General features: G+C 38.6%; 1 protein-coding gene across 1 annotated transcript; it reads right to left on the bottom strand.

The window, feature by feature from the left end:
• Positions 1–834: 834 nt before the first annotated feature.
• On the bottom strand, positions 835–27,654 carry PSMD12 (proteasome 26S subunit, non-ATPase 12). Its single transcript, XM_079905985.1, has 11 exons — positions 27,500–27,654; positions 18,641–18,700; positions 18,424–18,552; positions 14,475–14,582; positions 12,809–12,913; positions 8,769–8,918; positions 8,547–8,681; positions 7,419–7,531; positions 6,251–6,425; positions 4,349–4,426; positions 835–3,361 (listed from the first exon to the last, which is right to left on the bottom strand). Exons 1-11 carry the CDS (start codon positions 27,605–27,607, stop codon positions 3,152–3,154), a joined length of 1,371 nt encoding a protein of 456 aa, XP_079762111.1. The 5' UTR covers positions 27,608–27,654; the 3' UTR covers positions 835–3,151.

The raw sequence follows: 27,654 nt of genomic DNA, 5'->3' as shown, positions 1-27,654 counted from the left end.
GATGAAACTTTTGCAATCTTCAAAGAGATGTCATTCAATTCTTTCAACATAGGAAATATTAAGCTCCAAATTAGGGACACTTTTATATCCACTCAAAAAGTGAGAACATTACATCTCAGGGGGCAGGATAAAACTAGACTTTCCAATCGCCAGGCTCAAAAACAAATGAAAATGGATAAGCATCACCCTGCAGCACAATCCTAACTTTACTGATATTCATGTTCACTCAATATTTTTTTCTCACCAAAATATCTTTTACAAACTTAACATGGTTCTTTTCTTGCATTTACTGCAAGTATCCTCAAGGAGTGGTTCTCAAAGTGTGGTGCATGGATCAGCAGCATCCGTGTCACCTGAGAACTTGTTAGAAATTAAAACTGAATCAGAAACTCTGGGGGTGGGGCCAGTAATCCGTGTTGGAACAAGCCCTGCAGGTGATTCGCATGTGTGCTAAGTGAGAGAACCATTGGTCAAAGCACAATAAGGCACAGCCTGTCACCAACCCCAAATCAGAAAGAATCCAGGGGAAAAAGCCAACCTGTTGCAATGTACAAAATGTTTTCTCACTGCTTAAAAACAGGATTAGAGGGCTTCCCTGGTGTTGCAGTGGTTGAGAGTCTGCCTGCCGATGTAGGGGACACGGGTTCGTGCCCCGGTCCGGGAAGATCCCACATGCCGCGGAGCGGCTGGGCCCGTGAGCCACGGCCGCTGAGCCTGCGCGTCTGGAGCCTGTGCTCCGCAACGGAAGAGGCCACAACAATGAGAGGCCCGCGTACCGGGAAAAAAAAAAAAAAAAAAACAGGATTAGAGAGGTAACATGACTTAGAAAGAAAAATGAAAAGTATCTGTGGCTTTTTGTTACAAACAGTAAAAGAACTGAAAAAAGTGATCTTTTAAAGTATGAGTTTATTCTCCAGGTTTTCTTAAATATCCACAAATTAGTGCTTTTATTGCAGCTATATCCAGAAGCTGGAAACAATTTAAAATATGTTCTTTTATCATACATTTAACACTTAAGAGATAGAATGGAACAGTATGAATTTTAGAGATGTTTTTCAATGATTCAACAAAAAGCATATGGAAATTGATAATTACAGAAATAATGATTAAACTCTAAAATAAAAACATAAATTATATAGAAATGAAAGGGTAAAAGGTGTTTCATTAAAAACAAACAAACAAAAAAAACAGTGGCTCATCACCTCTCCTGCTGGTTAGTAACCTAATGAAAACAATGAGTCAAGTATTCACTTCTCCATATTAAAACCAAGTGGTTCTAACCTTTTCATGCATGCCAGCTTTAGGTCAGAAATGCGAGCCAGGATTTTAGGTTCAGAACATCTCAAATATTTTACTGCCTTAAGCTAATGGATTCTTCTTTGTAACACGAGAAATTGGTAATAAATCTTAAGTTTGCTTGGACAGAAAAAACAATGGATGAGCAGTTAATCAAGTCAAGTGGGATTTGGTCACTGGGACACAGTTACAAATGGCGCCAAATCAGAACACACAAAAAGCTTAGTTTGAGGGTGAGCATGTTAAAATAAAAAACAAAGAAGAGGAGCATTTGAGATCTTTACAGAAACATATTTGGCCAAACAGTCTAGGTTTGGCAAGTACAAGGGGAATGAGTCCCTAGAAAGATGAAGTTAATGAGAAGCTAGATTCAAATTAGTTCCAACTCAATTTACAAATTAACAATGCAAAATGATTTTATTTTCCATCCTTTTCATTCAATAGAAAATTAAAAACTATATTCTTACTGCTAATGTAAACTTCTGATGTTTCTTACCTTGCCATATTTTTCGTTAGTTTTTAAAGATAAGTGATAGCAGATATTATTATTAATGTGACCAATACATTAAATTTCCAAAGAATAAAATTAGATTAATACTACGTTATTCCCCCCCCCCCCCAAAAAAATACTACGTTATTATTCACAATAGAGGTTCTACAACTGTCCCCAGCCCTGGGATCACGAAGTAGGACGATTTAGTGATCATTAAATGGAAAATGAATTGTGAAAACTGTTGTTTCCAGAATACCTTTCCCTCTCTATTTGTATTTAAAAAAAAAGATCTTATACTTTCTTCATTTAAACATATTTTAAATAACCTAACATTGTTTCCTTTTTCCATCTTCTCTGAAATCAAATTTTAAAACTTCTAAAATTTGCTCATAGTAAGTGATCTCAGATGTTTCTTTTAACAGTAAAACTACTTTAATTCTGTTTAAAAAAAAGTGTCAACACTATACCATTTGCCAAGAGGGTGGCCTGAAGTCTCTTTTTTTTGGTCATTTTTAATGCATTTTAGGTTGTTATCTAGCATGCATATAATGGAATTAAAGTTCCTATAGGAGAGAATGAAGTTGGAGCATTAATGATGTAATTACACATGGAAGTTAAAGCCACAAAGGAGTTATAAAAATGACCTTGTGTATTAACCTCTGTCAACACAATTAGTTCAACACCTGGTCAAGTCAGGGAAAGGGGGTAACAATAAGCTACTGTGACTGAAACTAGCTTGACACCAAAAAAAAAAAAAAAGTCTATAGCCTACCAGATAGCTCTGTACACACTCAATCTAGAGACTTTCTACCACAATACTAAAATACAAATTCTTCACAAGTCACAACTTTATTCCAAATGTTCTTATAGGTTCTATGCTGCTTTTTAAATTCTACTAAATAATCAATAGCTTTACAACAAAATTAATTTTATTTAAAAAACACTTAAATCACTATCCCACAAAATGTTTAGAAACACAGGTAACCATGGAAGGTAAACGTGCATATACTGCTTTTATTATTATAGTTATGGTTGTTAGCTGAATGAAAACGAATAGTAGCTAAAAAGGTTTCAAATGATAGAATAACGTATTTAGGTAAGTTATGACAATTTTTTGAGTACTCAGACAATAGAAATGTATTATATATTTTTGCACCAACTGCACATGCAAAGTTAACAATGAAATCGAGGAACTGAAGATCAAAAGGGGCCTCAAATATGTTCACTAGCTTTTAAATTTTAGACAAAAGAGCTGAGAATAGAAAAAAAAAAAACCCAACATATACCCCATAAAAGTCTTTTTCTTTTTTAATGACTTCCAATTTTAACTCTCTTCTAAAAGCATTAAGGGCATGGAGACACTTATTGTAGATTATGTATCATCTCCTCTTTGGCTATGAGGTGTGTGGTTTTGTTAACTAGAGACATCAATGAGTTCAGTTTCTGAGACCAGTCATTTAATAAATTATTTGGATCCTTGGGTCTCTGGAAGTTGATAATTCCTGCCAACCTGTCTACTTTAGCAAAGATGGTCTTGTTAACTACTAGATTCGAGAGAAAAGCCTCTGACTCCTGCAAGAGAGAGACAAACTGGATTAAGACAAGATAATTTTAATTATCAATAAACAAAATTTAAGGAAAGCATTCTCTACACTCTTCACTCAAGAATATGCTAAAATTCATTAATAGTTAGAAACTGCTGATTTCCTGCAATGATGTACTTATTTTACTAAGAGTCTAGGGAATGATTAGAATGAGTACACTCAAAGTCAGCATTCAGTTTGAACCTCCCGGCAAACTTAATGCTGTGGGTACTGCCCAAGAACCTGTTGCCACCAGCAATTTGGTCTACCTTCTACGTTTCCCCCTAAAAGGCAGTATTATACAGTTAGTTTCAGTTAGAAATGGTGGGTTAGAATATATGCTCTGCCACTTGCCAACTCTGTAGCCAAAGAGAAGGCACTTTACTTCTAAGGACCCAGGCACCCTCGTCCAGAAACGAGAAGAGCTAATGAACTAACTGAGGATCAAGCCCTCTAACCCCAACATTACACAATTCCTCCTTTTCAGCTAAACTGTCAGACTCCTTCTGGTGACAGAAATGGTTTTTCAGACCATTACTATACACTTTGCTTAACTCCTATCTCTTTGTTATTGTACATTTTACCAACATGAAAACCAGACCTGAAGATGATATCCCTCTAACATGTCCTGGGTCCTTTTCAGGTGAACTGCAGTCACGTCTCCCTCATATGTTTTATTTGTACAGTTCACTTTTGGGAACCTAGACATATTTATTACAGAAATATATACTTTATCTTCAAATTAATCACTGTAAAACTGCCATATTTAAGTGAAGATTTTAACTAGTATAAATAATAATAATGTAGCTATAAACTTGTTATTTAGGCTACTCTTTGGTATTCAAGATAGCTTGGGGAAACTTTCTATCACCTAAACTTAAAATTAAGTAATAAAACAAAATTGATTTTCTTGCTCAATTTTTACAAGTCAGTTGATTTTCAAAATGAACGGTTACAAACAACGTTTACTACTTACATCAACAGACAGATCCAGAAGTTGTGCCATCCTCTTCATCGTTATCCTCGTGTAATACTTGGCCATTATTCTAATATTCTGAGGAGAGAATATAGGGCACAGAGGACACAGCTGTCAGTAAGGCCAAAAGCCCATCCCATTTGTTTTCATATCCAAATAGGTTTAGTTAAAATGTCAAATGCTCAGAGCTTTTATTTTGCTATAGTCCACCACTGGAATGAAGCTGGTTCTAAATGTCAATAACGAAACTAAATATTTAGATATTTTGGCTTCTGCAGTTATTTTTAGTTATTCTGAGTACACTCTACAACTCTTCTAAAATATATATAGTCAAAATATAGGCTTAACTAAATTAGTTGTTAAAAGTTGTAACCGTACTAAAATATGTTTGCTAAATGCAAGAATCTAAAGTTAAGTTTTTCTAATTATGACACAAATGTTTAAAAGGCTAAAATTTTTAAAAGATCAAAATCATCTCAAAACGCTACCTTATCATCATTATAACTATGTAAAGATAACTCAGAATTAAACTCTTAATTTTCACTGGAAGTGGTGCTGAAGTTAGAGAGACGCCCCTTTGTTATTCTTAATGTTAATGTTATTAACAAAGCAGCAGCACTCACAAGGAAAAAGGGGGATGGTGGGGAGAAAAATGAGCTCATCTCTGAAGAAGCTGCACCTCCTCCCATCTCTAATCAGGGCTGAGGGCAACTCCAACCTCTCAGAAAGCATAAGAATCACTCAAGACTCCCCGCTTTTCCTTCATCCTTTAAATTTAACCAATGACCAAATTCTATTACTTTTCTTCTTTAAAACAGTTAATTCCATTCCACCCACTCTTCCTCAATACCTTGGCTACTGCCTTAATTCAAGCCCATAAAGCCACTTAGCTAGTCTCATCTCCAGTCTTTTCTCTCTCCAAATCCACTCTTCACACTTCCTCCCAGAGGAATCTTTATAAAATACAAGCCTGGTCATTATCCTCTCAGCTTTGTTACGACCCAGCCCTTTTCCGTACCTCCAACTTCCTTTCTCACTGAGCCCTTTCCTTGGAGGTCCTCAAGTTCCCCTGGTTTGCTGCCTCCATGCCCCAGCGCAGACCATCCCATCTGCCTACCGGGACTGCCCTCCCTTGTCTGCCTGCTGACTACATACTCTTCTCACAAATCTTACCTCCCACATCGATTCCTATGTATCCAGCCTGACCATTCTTCATGGTGGAACCAATCAACTCTCTCGTTGTGCTCCCCTCTAGTACATGTATACTTGTACCATAATACATAATTTATAAATGCATCTTCCACTGTGATTTATTTTTAAGCATTTTGAAGGTAGGGACCATGTCTTATTCTCCCATGTGTCCCAGCACCTTGTACAGTGTGTGGCATATAGAAGGCTCACAATAAATGTTTGTTAATGAATGAATGTTGACATAATTCAATTTGTAGTGACACCAAGAAGATCAAAGGTCAGGTTTAAGACATGCTACCCATTTCCAAAACTACCCAGCGAGTACCAGAAAGAAAACACTCCCTCCACCCCCATCCATCCCTCACATTCTTAAGAAATTCCTTCTGATTTATATGCTATAAAACTGGATTCTTGAGAGGTCCTCTCAAAATGCAGCATGCTAACACAGTTATCTTTTCTGAAAAGCTAAAAAGAGGTGGGGAAAAAAAGACAAGAGGGGTAAGATAAATTCTGATATGCTTTGGGAAATAAGACAATAAACATCTGAACAACAAAGTTACGTCACTACTACATTGGGCATAGAAAAAAAAGTCCTAAAGTGAAGAATTAAAGACATAACATCCAAAAGAAACATTTGAGGAATAAAAGTTTATGCTCAAATTTGCCAAAGTTTACTTCTAAATTGTCATCTCCATCATGCCAGATCCTTACATGTTCAACAACTCTGTTTTTCAAGTCTTTCCACCTTTTTTCACCTTCCTCTGTATAACCAAAAACATCAGTTGCAGGACTCTCCAGAGAACCTTTTCTTAATTCCATTCCATAGTCTTCAACAAGTGTGGACCAACGCATCAACTCCATTGTGGTAAAAAGCTTTAAAAGATCCCTGTAAATTAAATAAAACTTAATATATTCCAAATCTGTAAAAATTAAGTTGCGTCTAATAGCAAATTTTAAAATATCAACAAAGAGGATTTTTACAGTTTTGTTTGTAGAACAAGATACAAGTTATTACTTATTTTACCAACTTTACTACCATTTTTTCCACAGTAATTGTGAAAAGCACATTCCCCTACTTATCATTTTGCTATCTCCTCTATTGTATTTGCCAATCTCTGGACTAATTGTAAACTTACTAATGAAACAGATAAAAGAAAAATAGCTTAAAAAAAAAAGCACAATGGGCTTATGATAAAGCCTATGTCTGTTTTATTATTTATTTATTTATGGCTGCATTGGGTCTTCGCTGCACGCGCGGGCTTTCTCTAGTTGTGGCGAGCGGGGGCTACTCTTTGTTGCGGTGCGCAGGCTTCTCATTGCGGTGGCTTCTTTTGTTGTGGAGCACAGGCTTTAGGCGCGTGGGCTTCAGTAGTTGTGACACGCGGGCTCAGGAGCTGTGGCTCGTGGGCTCTAGAGCACAGGCTCAGTAGTTGTGGCGCATGGGCTTAGTTGCTCTGTGTCATGTGGGATCTTCCCGGACCAGGGCTCGAAACTGTGTCCCCTGCACTGGCAGACGGATTCTTAACCACTGTGCCACCAGCGAAGCCCATGTTGTATATAATGGATTTTCAGAAGCATCTACTTCTGAAAATCACAAAGTCGCAAACATTTATAAATGATAAAATTTATCAGATGATTAATTAAACAAAAGTGAGTTTGAAATAAGACTTCTACTTGATAAGTGGCTTAGAATGGAGTGTTATAACCTCACTGCATTAATTTCAAATGTAGTCCTAAAAAAACACTTTATTTTCTCTAGTTTCATTCTCTAATACAATCTATCAGTAACCAATTAAGAAGGATACACTTAGGTTAACCAATTTTCTTTCAAAACGGTGCTTCTACTGAGACATACTATACTAATTATAAAAGTACTTACTTGTATTTAGGAATTTCTTCTAACTTCTTGTCACCACTTATTCGGTGAACCAAATCTGACTGTTCATTGTCAAAAGGAGCCAAGATAACATAAAGGACAACACTTTTCAGGGCCTAAAAAGGTTGTACAATGCAACAGTTTACATACAAGACTAGAAACAAAATGGAAACTTTGGCAGAAAGTGAAAATTCATGGCATAATTGTATATACTCATTTTTAATACTGTATTCAAAAGTCAGGGGAAAAACCTTATCAGATTGCTCTTCATAGTGCTTTTCTTTAATGTTGACTTTTCATAAAACTATTATAAAACAAATGCAGCGAATCTTTGCTAATTTTTTTTCCTTTCTGGCTGTGCTGCACGGCTTGTGGAAATCTTAGTTCCCCGACCAGGGATTGAACCTGCACCCTCGGCAGTGAAAAAACAAAGTCCTAACCACTGGACCACCAGGGAATTCCCGAATCTTTGCTAATTTGAATTACTACCTGGGTTGGCTTTTTTTTTTAAACTGAAGTATAGTTGATTTACTTAGTGTTAGCTTCAGGTGTACAGCAAAGTGACTCAGTTTCTTATATATATATACACACACACACATATATATGTATATATATATATATTCTTTTTCAGATTCCTTTCCATTACAGGTTATTACAAGATATCGACTATAGTTCCCTGTGCTATAGGGTAACTCCTTGCTGTTTATTTTATATAATACATAGTGGTATGTATCTGTTAATCCCATACTCCTAATTTATTCCTCCCCCAAACTTGTTTTTTAAATAAATGTATAAAAAAAGGTTCTTATAACAAGTTAGCAGCAAAAATGTGGAATCCACATATAATCTATTCACAAACTTTGCAAAATAATTTTCCAAAGTAATGCTAGGTCTTTATCTGTGACCTTTGTTAGAAGGTAACCTGCTGTACATGTCTTAAATAGTAAGCCTACATTTCTTCAAAGGCCATAAATAATTCATCTGAATCAGTAAGGATAAAGTGAACTATCAACAGACTGAACAGAAAGCAGTACCACACAATTGCGTGTAATTACTGAAGTTAAAATTATTTCAAAAAATGCAAATTCTTCCTAATAAGTATCAATGTCAAGTTTAAGACTATATTCTTACCTGTTGCCACTTTTCACTTTCTGCCTGTATACAGGGAGTATCATAGATTGCTCTGTAGTGCTTACAAATAGACAAATAAGATCCTTCATGTTGATCCAGCTGAATCATTAAGTTATAGTATTTCAACTTTAATTTCTGAAAAAAGTTGACAAAATAAATCGGGGTTTACAGGGTTTCCCCCCAACATTTTCAAAGTAAACTTATAGTAAGAGATAGGCTTACCTCTGTATTTTCTTCCTGGAAAAATTTGGTGTTAATTTTCTTGCTGATGATTTGTGTACGAATGTAATCCTTCACAGCTAGGCAGAGCCGCATTTGCTCCAAAATAAACTCCACTCGCTCTTTCTTTTCCATTGACCCATACGTTTCTACCTAGCAGAGTAAGCCCCCAACCAAGATTATAATCTTTAGTAATACTTTTAAATTGCAACAAAATTAAATAGACATTAAAAATTCACACTTGATAAATAATATGAACCTTCACGCATATTGAGTGTTGATGGTGATATAAAAAGCTAGTTTCCTCCAGGAAATTACAATTTAAAAAAATTATTATATAGTAAAACGGATATTTTTCTTTTGGTGTAAAGTTCTATGAATTGTAACACATGCACAGATTTCTGCAACCACCATCACAATCAAGACACAGAACAGTTCCATCACCCGCATAACTCCCTCACATGCCCCCTTTACAGTCACACTCATAACCCCTGAAAACCAATGATCTGTCCTCTAATACCACAGAACTGTGTTTTCTTTATTATTATTCATTCATTCATTCATTCATTTTTGGCTGCATCGGGTCTTAGTTGCAGCACGCTGGACGTTCCATTGCGGCACGCGGGCTTCTCTCTGGTTGTGACGCACAGGCTCCAGAGTGTGTGGGCTCTGTAGTTGCAGCACACAGGCTTAGTTGCCCCACAGCATGTGGGATCTTAGTTCCCCGACCAGGGGTCAAACCCACATCCCCTGCATTGGAAGGTGAATTCTTAACCACTGGACCACTGGGGAAGTCCCCCAGAACTGTCTTTTCAAGAATGTCAAATATGCAACCTTTTGAGACTGTGTTTACTCAGCATAATGCTTTGAATAAGATTCATTCAAGTTGTTGTATAAATCAAACAGTTCGTTCCTTTTTATGGCTAAGTAGTATTCCATGCATGGATGAACCCCAGTTTATCCATTCACCTGCTGAAGAACAACTGGGTTGATTCAATCTTTTGCCTATCACAAATAAAGCTACTCTGAACATTAGTGGACAAGTTTTGTGTGAACATAAATTTTCCTGTCTCTTGGGTACCCAGGGATGGGATTGCTGGGTTATACAGTAAGCATATGTTTAACTTTATAAGAAACTGCCAACCTGTTTTCCAGAGTGGCTGCACCATTTTGCATACCGATCAGCAATCTATGAGAGTTCCAGCTGCTTTGCATCCCTGCCAGCTCTTGGTATTGTCAGTATTTTAAAAAACTTTTAGGTATTCTAATAGGCATGTAGTAGTATCTCATCATGGTTTTAATTTGCATTTTCCTAATGGCTAATAAGGAAATGACAATTCTAAAAATGAAAAAAGATATCAGTTGCAATGCTAACTATATAATAGTTGAAACCGTTATACAAAAAAGAGGCACAGGTCTTTTGAAAATTCAGATGACAAGGCTGATATGACCCTTCATGGGTGCAGAATGTAGAGTTACAGTAGATACCCACAAATATAACACAGAATCAATTATATCAAACACTATGAAAAAGTTTCTAATATAATATTTGGCATACATATGTTATAAATGATTTATAACATCTAGAATGACACTTTTACAAAGTAGAATGAAGTAAGGCTATTATTACTACAATTTGGTCTGAAATGTTTTTATTTCACTGTCTTGTCCTTCGTTATTTTTTTTAATAGTTAGTCAACATATTGTGTGCCAGGCACTGTGCTAAGCACTCTATGTACACTAATTCTCCTTTGTAATTTCTTAAGGAAAATAAAAACACACACAATGAACCATCAATGTTTCATTTTGACATGTTCACTCACTCTCCATGTGTCAATTACTTTGAAGCAAATCTCAGACAAGATATTATAAATATTTCAATATGTATCTCTAAAAGATAAACTGAAAAAAATATCATACCTAAAAGTTCTTTATATCACGAAATATCTACTCACTCCTCAATAGTCTCATTTATTTTTTTAATCAACTCAGGATCCAAATAAGGTTCATATTCTGCAATTTGTAGCTATGTTTCTTATGTCTCTTTTTTCCTTGCCATTTATTCATTGAAGAAATCAAGTCAATCATCCTATAGTTTTCTAGAGTCTGAAGTTTGCAGACTGCGTCCCTGTGGTATCATTTAACAGGCTCCTCTGTCCCTGGTATACCTTAAAAACTGGCAGTTAAACCTAGAGGCATTATATAACTGAGATTAATTTTTTGGCAAGAATACTTCACAGGGGATGTTGAATCGTGAGGCATATAGTCCTCCTGGTTGGCAAATAGAGTTGGGAGGCAAAACTGTGGAGCAAATAAAAAGATCAGTGGTTGCCAAGGGTTAGGGAGAGGAAGGGATAAATAGGCAGAGCCCAAAGGGTTTTCATAAGCAGTGAAACTATTCTTTATGATACTACAGTGCTGGAGACACGTCATTATATGTTTGTCAAAATCCGTAGAGTGTACAACACCGCGAGTGAACCCTAATGTAAAACTCTGTACTTTGGGTGATAACGATGTGTCAGTGCAGGCTCACTGACTGTAACTAACGCACCACGCTGGTTCGGGATGCTGATAGTAGGGGAGGTTGTGTGTTGTGGCAGCAGTGGGTAGTACTTCCCACTCAATTTGCTGTGAACCTAAAAATATTTTTTTTAAAAAGTCTTTTAATTGAAAAGAAAAAAAAAAAGGTGTGTGTTTGGCGGGGTGGGGAGCCTGAAGCCAAACAGAACTAGTGGTAATCCAACAAGTTACTTAACTCCTTTGAGTCACAATTTCCTTGGCTGAAAAGTGGGGATAAAAACAGTGTTGCATGTGAACATTAAATGAGATCAAGTATATAGAGAACATGTTTTAAAAAATGACAACAAACACAATGCATGCCATACAAGTTCCTTCCAGTATTATTTTTTTCCTTTCCTTTATCTAAAATGGATAAGGTACATAATTGAAAAGTTAAAATAATCGATTTAACTTAATGGGGAGCCTTTGATGAACTAAAATTATAAGCAAAAATTTGAGCATAGGGCTTTCCTGGTGGCACAGTGGTTAAGAATCCGTCTGCCAACGCAGGGGACACAGGTTCAAGCCCTGGTCCGGGAAGATCCCACATGACGTACAGCAACTAAGCCCACGAGCCACAACTACTGAGCCTGCGCTCTAGAGCCTGTGAGCCACAACTAGTGAGCCCACGTGCCACAAATACTGAAGCCTGCGCGCCTAGAGCCCGTGCTCCGCAACAAAAGAAGCCACCACAAGGAGAAGCCAGCACACCACAACGAAGAGTAACCCCGGCTCACCACAACTAGAGAAAGCCCGCGCAGCAATGAAGACCCAACGCAGCCAAAAATAAATAAATAAATAAATTTATTTAAAAAAAAATTTTGAGCATAGTTTACGTACATTTTTCTGATAGGAGAAATGGCTTTTCTCAGATTTCTTAGCACTCTATCTCATTTTAAGGCCTCTCTTAAAAACTGTCCTGAAACACAGCAAACTATGAAGGAGTTTTTCTTTGTTAAACCAATATAGACTAGAAGTTGACCACCAATCAAATATTCATTAAGAATGAAGCCAACGATGAACAGTAAATTCCTAAGGCATAAGTAAATGAACGTGAATTACTGGTTTTATTTAAATTCTAAAGAGAATTAAAATGTTCAAATAAGGGCACAAAGTTAAGACTAATTTGTTGAACCTACTTTTCTTCAAAACGTTTTTAGCAGTTAAATTTGGTTGGGACCATAATTACACAACTTCCAGCTACTTAAACAACCTCACACTCTACAGTACTCACTCTTAATCCTGGTGGTTCAGAAGAAAGTGATAAGGTGCCAAAATAAGCAATTACAAGAAAATATTGCTGACTGTTTTTTTTTTCTTTGCTGCGCCACACGGCTTGTGGGATCTTAGTTCCCCAACCAGGGACTGAACCTGAGCCTTCGGCAGTGAAAGCGCCAAGACCTAACCACTGGACTGCCAGGAAATTCCCAAAATACTGCTGACTGAATGTAAAATTTTACATACTCTAAAATGCAGCACCTTACCTGTAACTCTTGTAAAATGGAAGCTGCCTCTTTGACGTCACCGTTTTGCTCTTTTATAGTTGCTAATGTTTTAGTCAGCCGAGCACGCTCAATTTCAACATAAATCTACAAATACAAGAGGTTTATATTATCTAAATTCCTACAGAAACGTGTTAAAATTGAAAAGGTAGAACTGAACTATTATTCAAACAAGGTATTTCTCTTGCAGCTGTCATGCACTTTATCCTCCACATACCAACAGCATTGTGTGACATTTTACATTTCACAATCACATAATTTTTAAAGAAAATATCTCTATAAAATGTTATCCATATTTTGCACTTTGCTTTGAGAACTTCAGTATGAAATCACTGTGCTTAACAACTAACAGGACCAAAAACTAAATAAATGGCACAGAAAGTGCCTTTAAAAGAACTGATTATTTGAAAAATAACACTTTGCAAAGAGCGTATGCAGTCTATTATCTATAATTCAACCAATACTCTCATTCTGATTTCTCTTTAAATGCAAGGCTACTTTCTCTAAAGACATCTGATCTTGCTAAGTTAAAGTTACTAGCATTTTTGTAGCCATTCGTAATGCTAGTAGATTTATAATTTCCAACAAATTAAACATTAAAAATATAACTATAGCCTAACAAAGTCTAGGGAACTAATTTTCATGCTTGGGCTTGCTGACCCATTTAGCCTTTGCTCTGCAGCAACCCCTTTTCCCCACTCCAGTCCCAAATCCTTAATCTCCAATGATAACAAACTGCTTACACTTTCCTAAATGTACTAAGTGTTTCTCACTCTGATATCTCTGCATATAATTTCCCCTATGTCTTAAATGCCCTTCTCCCTATGCTCTGGCCCAGTAGAATTTCTATTCATTCTTAAAAAGCCAGCTGAGCCACCATAAACTCTCTGAGGCTTTCCTGGGGTCCTCAGCCAGTCAACCCCTACCTCTGTGCTGCAGGGAACAGCAAGCACATTGCTACTGTCATGACCAGCACAGTAACTATTTCCATGATTGATCTCTTTTGAGGTTAAAAATAGCGTCCTGCCCATTTTGGACCTCGCACAACACAGGTAGGTGCTCAATAAACGTTTAATGAACTAAACTATCAAAAGAGGCAGTAAGTTATATATAAACTAAGTTTTTGTCTTCAAACCACAAAAATCTACCTAGAAAGAAACGTATCTACCATAGCCACCATTTCATACTTGCCGTGTTTAGAGAAACACTAGATTGGGGGTGGGGATGGGGCACAGGCATCAAAAGAAATACAGATCGTTTCTGGCAAGACAGTCAAAGTTTGAAAGCTAACCTCACACTGTAAACGCTCTAAGAAACCTTAGCTATCCCAAACATAGACTTCTTGAGCAGGTCTAGGCCACGTGAAGAAATAACCTTATGTTTAATTATTACCAAATGTAAATTTGGGATAAGATCACTAATTTCTAGAAAAATCTGGATATACTAAGACTGTCACTATTTCAGTATATTCACTGGCATATGGGAAGACACTAGAAGGAGATGTATTTACAAAGATATGGGTTAAATTAAGATGACGACATTCTGTGTATTCCATCTTATAAACACATACATATGTACCTATATAAAATGTTTAAACACATAAGTATCTCTGAGTACTTACTGTGAGTTCTGCTAATAGAAAACTTACCTTTCCTTCTGTAACCATTCGTAGAGTATCAATTAATCGAAGTTTGATTGGAAGGTCTGTGATTTCCTCAACGTAAGTACAGCACTGTTGAACCATTTTTGCAACAGCCTAAAATAATAAAAACCATTCATAAGTTAAATTCATTCCTCATACAGGAAAAGGAACTATTTTATTGATGGAAGTGCTGTGGTCAAATCTGGTCTTCCCAAGCAACTCTAGATACTGAATTGCCGATTAAAAAAAAATATAAGAAATCAATTCCCCCAGCCCCACCCCTGCAACCCTTAGCTAAGAAGTACTGAATACTCAGTGACAAAGCAGTAAAGGTTAGGAAAACCTCAGGTGTAAAGACCTTACCCCTCTCCACTACAACTGGTGGGTGAGCTGATTACACAACAGGAAAGGTGGAAGAGGCATGTCTGGCAATGTCTGTTAGAAGGCTGGCTGGCTAGCTTTTTTACAGTCAAGAAGGAAAGTATGGAAGAAGTGGCAACAGATTAAGGGCAGGGAAAGGTGGGGGGAGAGAAAAGCAGAGTTTAACAGTGGCTGTGACAGTGGTGAAGCCATAAAAAAGAGTCGGTGGCAGAAGCAGAAGGTAAGACAGTTCCACCATCTGGGCGGGGAGCAGGAGCCACAGCCAGCCACGCCCACCTCAATAAAATGCGACACTGAAAAGCTCAGCATCTCTTGCCCACAGTTCCCTGACAGGTAGCACAAGCAGCTTGTACTACATTTCTTCCAGCACTAACAGTCTATGATCTAGGTCAGGGGTCAGCTGACCTTTTCTATATATGTTTATAAATATTTACACAGTAAGTATTTTAGAGCTTGTGAGCCATAGGATCCTCTGTGGCAACTACTCATTTTTATTTTATAAATAAATTTATTTATTTATTTTTGTCTGCTTTGGGTCTTTGTTGCTGCACGCAGACTTTCTCTAATTGCTGCGAGCGGGGGCTGCTCTTCATTGGTGCGTGGGCTTCTCATTGCGGTGCACGGGCTTCTCATTGCGGTGGCTTCTCTTGTTGCAGAGCATGGGCTCTAGATGCGTGGGCTTCCCTACTTGTGGCTCACGGGCTCTAGAGTGCAGGCTCAGTAGTTGTGACGCACGGGCTTAGTTGCTCCGTGGCATGTGGGATCTTCCCAGACCAGGGCTTGAACCCGTGTCTCCTGCATTGGCAGGTGGATTCTTAACCACTGCGCCACTAGGGAAGACCTGTGGCAACTATCCGGCTCTGCCTTTGTAACTCCACAGATATGCCATACATGACAAATGGGTGTGGCTCTGTCCCCCCAAAATTTTATTTACAAAGGTGGCAGGTAGGATTTGGTCCTTGGCCCATAGTTCACCAACCCCTAATCTAGATTCTAAACAGCATATCATAATCATTGATAATAATAATTAGGACTCTGTCATCAGGAAAATGTTAAATTACATTAAGCATATTTTAAGATAGCAGAAAAGTAAACAGAATATCTTGCTGTCAATTATATCTCAGTAAAGCTTTAAAAATAAATCCCATGGTATATCTTGCAAAGATTTCCTTGAAAAACATTTAATGTTCACATAGCTCAGATCAGACTTAATTATCTGAAAATTAGCTGTTTAGAGACTCCCAGGAGTCCCAGAAGGCGAAGGTTTTATTGTAAAATATAACTCCTTCAGTAAGTGCAAAGCTCTGGAACACCTAGTCTCTCACAAAACAGATGATCCCTCTAAAACTAATTATAATAATGATTTCTAGAAGGGCATACAACTTGATCATTCTAAAAGCTGTGCAAAAAATACATTAACAGAAACCAGATGGGGAAAAGAAAAGGAAACAAATCAATATTCTAATGATAAGTGAACATCCTGCTGCTCCCTGAAAAAACTGTAGGGAAGTCATTAGTGAAGTTACAGTTGGCGTGATGCTGACCCTCTGCACTGAAGTGATAGTGAGTTAGAAAACGTTAATCTTAAGCAATCTAGAAAAGGTTATTTTAAGAAGATTACTAATTTCTAACCCTGATAAAGCAAAAATGAAAAGTTTGAGGTAAAACATAATTATGAGAAAAGGAAAGAGATATTTGGAGTCCCTAAGTACTTTCCAGCTGTGAAGACATAACATATTAAGGCACAAAGAGCAGCTCTGGTTCCAGTTCTGGGGATGTCACTAGCCAGCTGTAACACTGACTCCAACTCTTTCCCCAAGAAGCCTTCCCTAATAAACTTAATTAAAACCTTTCTCTTCCTCTTTTCATACATCTTAGCATTTTTACTATTCTAATGTCACTTACTATATGTTGCCATGTATGCAAGTAATTTTTAAAAAATTTAAAAATCAATCTTGGGACATGTTAAAGATTGCTATGATTACTTGCGATTTATGTTCTGTACTAAGCTATAGGTTACTTACACATTTCTTCACATTCCAAAAGGCTTACATATAAAATTCAGTTTCTCTATTAGAAAAGTAACAGAGTAAACAGTCCCTCGACTAGTTCTAAAATGTTATGACTCTATGAAATTAAATCTGTATTTTAGGATATGTGCTTTGAACTTTATATTAATACTATATAAAACACATATTTTTGTTTATTTTAACCCAGGTTGCCCCAAGACTTCTAATTAAGTAGCCCTTTCAAAACTGTCCCATAGAAAGCAAGTCTCTTAGAAAATCAGAGGAGGATGATGGTTTATCCATGTTAGTCTCTCAAACCACAGAAATGAGCAGCAAAAATCATATTTAAATGAATTTCACATTCACATGTACTAGAGAGCCTCAATTAAATCTATGTTAATTCTTAACAGTGAATTTTATATGCATGTAAACTTATCTAAGAAAAAGGAAAAAAACCAATCACAGTAACTTTGCTTTTTGCAAAAAATAATTTAACCCACTCTAATATCAAGCTCACTCTCACAGCAGACTAATTAATAAAATAAGGGCTTTGGACAAGAACCCTGTACTTCTATTTTTTGGTTCTACTACTACCTTGTTTTACAATGTCATTACCTTTACCATTTGAAAGCAAAAAATAAAAACCCATAAGCTACTCGGAACAGCATTTTAAAGATGAAATATAAATGTAAAAAGTGGAGTCTATTTCTAAAGAGGATCATTTAAATACATCTCAAGCAGAACAGGAAAGCAGTAAAGAAAATCCAGCTTCACAAAAACACCAAAAGAGAACATATATAATCTTTAAACAAAATGAGTAGTCTGAAATTTTTAACAAAATGATGTCTGAAAATGGCCTCAAAAATAAGTTAAATAGGGGCTTCCCTGGTGGCTCAGTGGTTGAGAATCTGCCTGTCAATGCAGGGGACATGGGTTCGATCCCTGGTCCGGGAAGATCCAACATGCCGTGGAGCAACTAAGCCCGTGCACCACAACTACTGAGCCCACGTGCCACAACTACTGAAGCCCGTGCGCCTATAGCCTCTGCTCCGCAACAAGAGAAGTCACCGCACTAGAAAGCCCACGGGCGGCAACGAAGACCCAAGGCAGCAATCAATCAATCAATCAATCAATAAGAGAGAGTAGCCCCCGCTCACCACAACTATAGAAAGCCCACGCGCAGCAACTAAGACCCAACGCAGCCAAAAAAAAAAAAGTTAAATATTAAGTGTTTAATAAAGGCATGATTAAGTAAATTACGGATTATCGACTTGACAGATTATAACACAACCATTTAAAATAATAAATATGAAGGAGCGACATGGAAATAGAAGCTGCATCAACACTCTCAGAACAATTTTGTAAAAATATGCAAATATATAAAGATTAGAAGACAAAAATAAAAGCAGTTGTCATGAGAATATGGATAGAATTTTTTAAAACTCTCTAAATGTTGTGATGTTGATTTAACAGTAGATTTAAAACAGATTCATAGAAAGGTTTTTTTTTCTGAAAGTCCTTATTTAAATTTGAATGTATTTGTTTTTGATCAATCATGAACTCACTTGTTTTAACTGACTCCGTCTTTTTGACAAAAGCATAATATTTTCATTAAGTAAATCCCATTCTTTAGCCTCATAGCACATCTTCACTACTGCAACTAAGATACGGGATGTAGACACCATATCAGAAGCCTGTAAGAATGAAAATATATTGAAAGTTAATGGAAACAGTGTCAAATGAAATTAATGGCAATTGAGGTTTTCATTATAATCTACTCACAGTTCGGGTCTGTTTTTCCAAAGAGAGAAGGGTTTCAATGACTTCTTGAAGTCTTCCTTCCTAAAACAAAAGGTAAATGAACAATGAAAACACCAACAACACAAAACCAAATAACAGTCTAACATGAGATGTTTCTGACACAGAAAGACAAAATCAATAGCCTATTTTAGAGGAAAGAGACTACTGTTGTCTTTTTCTCCTTTTCATGATACTGCCTGCTTCTCCAGAGGATTCCAGAAGTCAGTGGTTCCCAACTTGGGGCCCACAAGCTACTTTTTTTTTTTAATAGATCTTTATTGGAGTATAATTGCTTCACAATGCTGTGTTAGTTTCTGTTGTACAACAAAGTGAATCAGCCATATGCATACATTTATCCCCATATCCCCTCCCTCTTGAGCATCCCTCCCACCCTCCCTATCCCACCCCTCTACGTCATCGCAAAGCACTGAGCTGATCTCCCTGTGCTATGTTGCTGCTTCCCATTAGCTATTTTACATTCAGTAGTGTATATATGTCAATGCCCTAACCCACTACTGGGCATATACCCTGAGAAAACCATAATTCAAAAAGAGACATGTACCCACAATGTTCATTGCAGCACTATTTACAATAGGCAGGACATGGACCCAACCTAAGTGTCCATCAACAGATGAATGGGTAAAGATGTGGCACATATATACAATGGAATATTACTCAGCCATAAAAGGAAATGAAATTGAGTTATTTGTAGTGAGGTGTATGAACCTAGAGTCTGTCATACAGAGTGAAGTAAGTCAGAAAGAGAAAAACAAATACCACAAGGTTTTTTTTTTTTTTTTTTTGCGGTACGTGGGCCTCTTACTGTTGTGGCCTGTCCCGGTACGGAGCTCCGGACATGCAGGCTCAATGGCCATGGCTCACAGGCCCAGCCACTCCGCGGCATGTGGGATCTTCCCGGACCGGGGCATGAACCCGTGTCCCCTGCATTGGCAGGCAGACTCTCAACCACTGCTCCACCAGGGAAGCCCCACAAGCTATTTTTAACATTTCAAAATGCCTAGGAGAAACTGACTCTAGAACAACAATGATTTAACACTCAAGAAAAACATCCAGTCTTTGTTTTGGATTCTAATTCATCACCTCAGTGTGGGAACACCTGTTTATCTTGTTCTGAAGAGACTCTTAACTGGCTGTCACCCGTGTCTTTGAAGAATAAAAATGGGAAAATAATGATTTCTTTATAAATTCACCAAAAGTATTTTAAAACATGAAGTTCTGAGGAGAAATAAAAAGGATATTTGGTGGTAAAAAGATAGGAAACCCTGGTTTAATTTTTCAATGACTTTAGAAATAAATTATAATTGTGCTTAAAGAAAACAAAGCCTACCTGAGATTACCCACGCATGCTATACCAAGTCATCAATTGACAATAATCTCCATCTCGTACGTAAAAACAAAACATTCTCCCTGGGGCATACATTAAGAAATGGGAATAACAAAATTCAAATAATATAAACCTAGATGATAATACACCAGGACTAAAATAAGCCATATTAGGAACCACACATTTTGATAAAAACAAAACCACCCCACAGCACAAAGATTGCATTAATTTAAGATATTGATATTACTAACATTGAATGAATTGGAAGTGATGAGGAGGGTTTCATTTATAAATCGCTTTTCTAACCCTAAAGGAAATTTATTTTTATTTTAATGACATTCATAGATGGTACATGAGTACTACTCTTTTACTGATGAGAGAAACTAAACAGCTTTTGAATTAAGGGCACAAATAATGTTTAGACTTTTCAAAATACTGTTCCCATATTTTCCAAGATAACTTTTAAGCTATGAATTTTCTAGGCAGCACAGAAAATGCACTGTATAGGCATTGTTTGAATTTATTTTAATTAAATCTAAAACATACAATTACTAACATTTTAACAATGTTTCCCATGCAAAGGGGAGCACCAGTTCTGAAAGCTGTATAGGTTTACGTGTACAATAAATGTTGGCTAAATGTCCATCAGAGCAGAAGAACAAAGAACAAATCTATAAATTCTCCAAAGTTAAAGGTTAATAAATCATAAAAATCAAAGAATCAAAACCTGTGTTGTTCAAAGGTCAACTGTAATTTCCATAGGGAAATGGTTACTACTTGGCAACAAAATATAGTGCAAAAATTGCTAAAATGCAAAATACTGTTTACTGATGGTCCCCTCTTGTCACTTTTGTAATTACTATTAGTCACATGATTGTGATCAACAGCATGTAGTTTACTGTATGGTATTTTAATTCAGAAATATGCATTTTAAAGAATTGCACCCTCCAATGAAGGAATCACATACCACTCTAGAGCTGGGGTCTACCAGTATCAACAAAACATTAAATGTCACCATCACCTTCTCAGAAAGGCGTTCTTGGAAAATGCTCTCTAAAGTCAGTAGTCACTCAGCACCTCCTTTAACACTCCAGCCCACTGACTTTCTGCTTTGCAATGACCCTGTGGACAAAGAATGTCACCTGCCATTTCAGTAAACAAAGGACGTTGCGGCTGTAAAACAGGATACTGGTCCTAGATAGTTACGATGCATGTCAAAGAAATGATTTCAGTAAGCCCAGGCTCCTGCATCTTCCCCTACAGAGAAAAACACTAAAATCATTAACTTCAGATGTCTGTTTTTGTGATTAGCAGTAATCTTTTGATGTTTAACTACATGTTTGTTTTTTTTCAGCCAAAACTCCTATGTATTCTGGCTCCTCCATCACCTCTTTGGAACAGTCCCTCAGAGCTATCTGAGTGGCTGCCTTTTTGGGCTATAGTTCTCAGTAATGCCCCAAATAAGACATAATTCTCCACTTTTAGGTTGTGTATTTTTTTTCAGTCGACAACCCCAAACTCTTTTCCATTTTAATGTTCACTGTCTTTCTAATCTCACTAGAATGTACTCTGTAAGAGCTGGGGCCATGTCTATACTGTTCATCACTGTAGTTCAGTGCTCTGCACCTGCCCAAGCATATAATGGTGTTTTGTAGATACTGTGTACCAGTATCTTTATACCTTTATACCTTGTACCACAGTTATTAATGTGCATGTCTTGCCTCCTAAGTGGTCTATAAGTTCTTTAGGGCTGGACATTGTTTGATTGTTTCCCTTACACCAACCTGCACACAGTATGTGTTCAATGGATTGACATTGACCTGAACTATTCACTTGATCTTGGCTTACAATTCCTGATTCTTACTGTTACAGTAAGTAGGATGTGACAAATTATATGGCTGACAATTCAGTGCTATCTGAAAAACGTTACCATCAATTTCATTAAATACAACTCCCAATTCTCTAATCATCCCACTTTTCCACCCAATCTTCCATGTACAAGCTCATGGCTAAACATCTTCCTCGTTCCTTTCCTATCTATTCACGTATCTTCCTTGAAATTCTACCTCCTCAATGCTGCCTTTCAATTCAGAGGAACAAGGTGGTCAGAGCTATCAAAACCAAGTTGTTAGAACATGTGACTTTTGTGACTCCTTTTTCTCATTAAAATAATCCTTGTCGGGGCTTCCCTGGTGGCACAGTGGTTGAGAGTCCGCCTGCCAATGCAGGGGACATGGGTTCGTGCCCCGGTCCGGGAGGATCCCACATGCCGCAGAGCGGCTGGGCCCGTGAGCCATGGCCGCTGAGCCTGCGCGTCCGGAGCCTGTGCTCCGCAACGGGAGACGCCACAACAGTGAGAGGCCTGTGTACCAGGGGGAAAAAAAAAAATCCTTGTCAATGAGGTAACTGACTAAGGAGTTTATTCAACATCAATACATGTTGGGTATCTGTATATTCTGTATGTTTGTGTCCTTTAACTCCTAAATGATCCAATCTTTTAATGATTTCTTAAACAACCTCAACAAGTAAGAAAAGGCCCATAAAAAGTTAACCACAAACAGTTGAAATGTAATGCCAATCCAATACTTTTAAATGACCTATTTCTTGAAGGGGTCTTTTGTCCAAGCTACTAACAATCAGTAAACTGTTTTACATTTCACCTCCTCTTTATTTTTAGTGTTAACCATGAGAAGAGGTTGCAGGTGACCAAATGAAATGAAAAGACATTAAGAGGAGGGAGAGGGACTTCCCTGTGGCGCAGTGGTTAAGAATCCTCCTGCCAATGCAGGGAACACGGGTTCGAGCCCTGGTCCAGGAAGATCCCACATGCCGCGGGGCAATTAAGCCCGTGCGCCACAACTACTGAAGCCCGCGCGCCTAGAGCCCATGTTCTGCAACAAGAGAAGCCACCACAATGAGAAGGCCGCGCACCGCAACAAAGAGTAGCCCCCACTCGCCACAACTAGAGAGAGTCCGCGTGCAGCAATGAAGACCCAACGCAGCCAAAGATAAATAAATGAAATAAATTTAAAAAAAAAAAAGAGAAGGGAGAAACGAAGGATATATTTGATTTAAGAATGCAAGTAGGGCTTCCCTGGTGGTGCAATGGTTGAGAGTCCGCCTGCCGATGCAGGGGACACGGGTTCGTGCCCCGGTCTGGGAAGATCCCACGTGCTGCGGAGCGGCTGGGCCTGTGAGCCATGGCCACTGAGTCTGCACGTCCGGAGCCTGTGCTCCGCAACGGGAGAGGCCACAACAGTGAGGCCCGCGTACCGCAAAAAAAAAAAAAAAAAAGGAATGCAAGTAGTCCCTAAATAACCATATGCCAAATATACACGGTAATCCAAAAGCAGGCGGTGGGGGTAGGGGTTGGAGGGGAACCTTCTGTGCATTAGAGCTGTTAAATACTACATCTTTACAGTTCAGAAAAGGCCCTCATTAGATTAATTTTTAACTCCCTAATGCCAGGGTGAAATAACAACTATTATCTAGAACTAGTATCACTTTTATTATCTCACCAATCTGATACAGGGTCCTCAAATACCAATCACAGAGGCAGTAGAATGTAATGGTTAAAAACAGGCTCTGCAGCCAGAATGCTTGAGTCTAAATTCCAGATCTACCACTGTGTTACTTTAAGAAAGACACTTACCCTCTCTGACCCTCAATTTTCTCTTCAGTGATATGGGCATAATAATATCTATAGTTCCTGCTGCATAGAGTTGGTGTTAGGATTAAGGCGATGATGGCTAACATTATTAGTCACTGTTGTTATTTGCTAGGTGAGTGTTAGGACACAGAAACAGAATTGTACTAGGTCAGGGACTTCCCTGGTGGTCCAGTGGGTAGGGCTCTGCGCTCCCAATGTGGGAGGCCCAGGTTTGATCCCTGGTAGGGGAACTAGATCCCGATTGCACGCCACAACTAAGAAGTTCGCATGCTGCAATGAAAAGATCCCGCATGCTGCAACTAAGACCAGGAGCAGCATGCATGCATGCATAAATAAATAAATAAATAGATAGATAGATAGATAGAACTGTACTAGGTCACAACTGTAGGAGATTCAAATGGCCTAGATTTGGCAAGTATACCACGTGGGGTTAGACTTCGGTCTGACTTTTGAAGGCTTCTGCTATATGTGGTATTCTCACCTGATACATTCTTATTAATTCTCTATACATATAATTTTTATCTTCGAGTGTCTTTCACATTAAAAATAAAAAATGTCTTAAGGAAAGTAAGCACAGAAGTGATAGTCTCTTAAAGAAGCCATGGGATGTAGCAAAAAGAACACTATACCTATTGCCAGGAGACCTCAGCTTGATCTGATTCTTCTATAGACCTTGGATAACTACTGAAGCTGCCTGAACCTTAGTTTTCTCACAAGCAAAGTGAAGGTAACAAAACTTCCTTCAGTTTTATTGATGGGCTCAAAATAAAAAACTAAAGAATGTATGCTAAAGTGTTCCATGCATTCCAATGTAGAAATGCAATGCTTTAAATATATTTTTATGATTGGCAGAATGGCTATAAAATAATATAAAATGAGGGATAGAAAGCAAAACAGGGAAACATACCCTAAAAAACCCTAAGACAGCTATCTAATCCAGAAGTTGAAAACTGCGGGTCTGTATTAAAAAATCCTTCTACCTTCCCATGCCCCAGCCCTCTTCCCCCTGCCCCGCCTCCCCACAAAGACAATCCATATCTACACCTTGTTTTGTTCGACAGGCACAGTGGCTTAAGAGAAAAATCAGGGCTTCCCTGGTGGCGCAGTGGTTAAGAATCCGCCTGCCAATGCAGGGGACACGGGTTTGAGCCCTGGTCCAGGAAGATCCCACATGCCGTGAAGCAACTAAGCCCGTGCGCCACAACTACTGAGCCTGTGCTCCAGGGCCCGCAAGCCACAACTACTGAAGTCCGCGCACCTAGAGCCCATGCTCCACAACAAGAGAAGCCACGGCAATGAGAAGCCTGCGCACCGCAAGGAAGAGTAGCCCCCGCTCGCCACAACTAGAGAAAAGCCCATGCGCAGCAACGAAGACCCAACGCAGCCAAAAATAAATAAATTAAATAAATAAATTTAAAAAAAGAAAAATCAAATGGCTTTAATTTTACATAGTTTAGCAGGCCCCAACATTCCCTGCTTCAAACATTTCCATCACCCACTTGACACCCAAAAAATCATTTGGCATTTGAGTTTGCAAATCTTCTCAACTGTCTTGAACGTAACAGCGATGTTCTAAATAAATGCCATACATTGACTGCTAGAACAATTGTAGCAGCGAAATATTTTTTTCTTACTGGCCTATAAGCTATTTGAAAGCAAGAGCTCTGTCCACTAATTTTATACCCCCATAAAGTCTAGCACTGACTGGGTCTTACACACAGTAGGCTATCAGAAGAAATTGGTAAGGGGAAGATTTTTTTTCACCCTAGTCTCAGTTCTTGGAACAACTGTACTCCTTTAAAGCAATTAGTTTCCTCCTTATGGCAACTATCAATCTATTAATTCCAAAGAGGTGGTTTGGGGCTGACTTTGACCTGTACATATGTTTTGTTTGATCTACATGGTATTGGCTCAAACAGTGCTTTAAAACAGATTAGTGTCCAGTTTCTAAATGTAAAGGCAATTCATATAAAAATCCATATTCCTGGTCTCTCCCTCAAATTAGAGGAGTTCATAAAGTGTGGCCTTCATTCGCAATTGGCAAAGATTAACCTAAGGTGCAGAGTTCCTACTCTCTTTCCTTGAGCAGGTGCTCAGAAGTTCAGGTTTCATTACACTTTGCTCACTGGGCAGGACACTTGGTGAGAGCAGAAGCTCTAGAATCAGTATGCCTGGGTTTGCATCCTGGCTCCACCACTTTACTAGCTGTATGACTTTGGAGCATGTGACTCAACTTCTCTTAGACTGTTTTCCTATCATAAAATAAGAATGATAATAATACCTACCTCACAGGGCTAAGGTGAGGATCAAATGAGTTAATACATGAGTGCCTGGCACTGCAGAAAGCACTCAATAAATGTCAGAGATTGTTTATCTGCCCTGCGCTGGAGGTGTTTGAGTTTTCCAACCTCTATGTAACAGGTGATGTTTCTTTTATGTAACTGGTGATGTTTCTTTATAGTAGCAGCTAGAAAGCTCAGAGATGAATTGATGGCTACCCTCCACTTAGGGTACTGAACCTAAGAAATACAAGTGTATCAACTTCATCATCTTTCCCTAACCTTGTCTTTTGTAAAGCCCCACTAAATTCTTTTTTGGAAAAAAAGGGAAGCATTGAAAGGGTTCCTTCTGAGAATTAAATGTGAAGTATTACTTGACACTCCTCCTGCCCCTGAATTTAGTATGTTTTAATGTACTTAGGTAGTAAGCTCCTTAAGAGACAAAAACAACCCTATTAGTGAATGCATCCCAGATGAATAGCAATACATGTTTGTGGCTGGATTGATCAAGGAATTTAAAGAGGCCTGAGCACAACCCTTAACAACGTTCCCTGATGAAGGTGATGCAACAACTATCCAAACCCTAGTCAGGCACCTAGGTTTAAATCCCTGGTTCTACCTATTGCTAATGTTAGGATGGACAGACAACTCTAAGCCTTGGTTCCTTTACATGTAAAATGATACACAAAGTTGCCTGACACACAGCATCCCATGTTGCACGATAAATGTTCAGATCAAGTAAAATTTCTATTTCATGGAAGATATGCAGCTGGGCTAAACTACTGTTAACGACCTCCATTAATTATGTTACTTTGTACTTCTGTGCCTGTTTGTCTTTACTCGTGCAGTTCCTGCTCCCAGGGATGACTCCTCCCCAGCCCAATCTTACTCTGCAAGGCCTGATACAAACGTCAGCTTCTCTGTAAAACCCTCCCTTAACCGACCAGTAAAAACGAACGGCTTCCTTCTGTGTTCCAGTAAGACTTTCATACTTGTATGGCACTCACTACCACGCGTAACTTGTGTAATTTGTTGTGTACACGGACTCCTTAGGGACAGGGGTCCTGTGTTAATCACCTTCGTCCCTATCCCTTTCCTGTCCCTTCTCCTGGCCAAAGGCCAAGCACATCGCCACGATGCGTACGCAACTTAACCAGAGAAACTGATTCGACAAGAGCAAGAGAACTAAACTCTCTGATCTAGCGTGAATGCTGACGCGGCCTTAATCCCTGAGAAACTACTCAAGTAAACGTGAAACAGTATCCAAGAAAAGGTAAAAAGTACTAATGGAGCCCCAACTCCTAAGGGAATGAAGTGACCATCTGTCCTGGGGAGGTTCTGGGAAGCTGTATGCACTAGCGTACTCCGGCTGCGGGGTCTCCCTGGTCAGGCCGACCTGAGATCTCCTACTTCTGCAGGCCTAGCTCGGGCCGGGCAGGCAACAGCGGGATGCGCGCTCCAGCCCGCAGGCCCCCTGAGGCCTAAGCAAGCTCGGCGCCGTGACTCAGCCCCTGGCTCCCGCCAACACCCAGCCGGCCTCCCCTCACCTTGGCCAGCTTCTCGCACTCCGGCAATCGCTGATCCACCGTGGCGCTGTAGTCCACCTCCATCTTGACGATGCGCCCATCTGCCCGCTCCAAGTCGCCGTCCGCCATGGTCCCTACCTGAGCGTCCGTTGATGTCCCCCTAATTCGGCACCACT

The sequence above is a fragment of the Stenella coeruleoalba genome (genome assembly GCF_951394435.1).
Source record: "Stenella coeruleoalba genome assembly, chromosome: 19".
Classification (NCBI taxonomy): domain Eukaryota; kingdom Metazoa; phylum Chordata; class Mammalia; order Artiodactyla; family Delphinidae; genus Stenella; species Stenella coeruleoalba.
The sequence above is the reverse complement of the archived record's forward strand: the minus strand, read 5'-3'. Positions and strand labels throughout refer to the sequence as shown.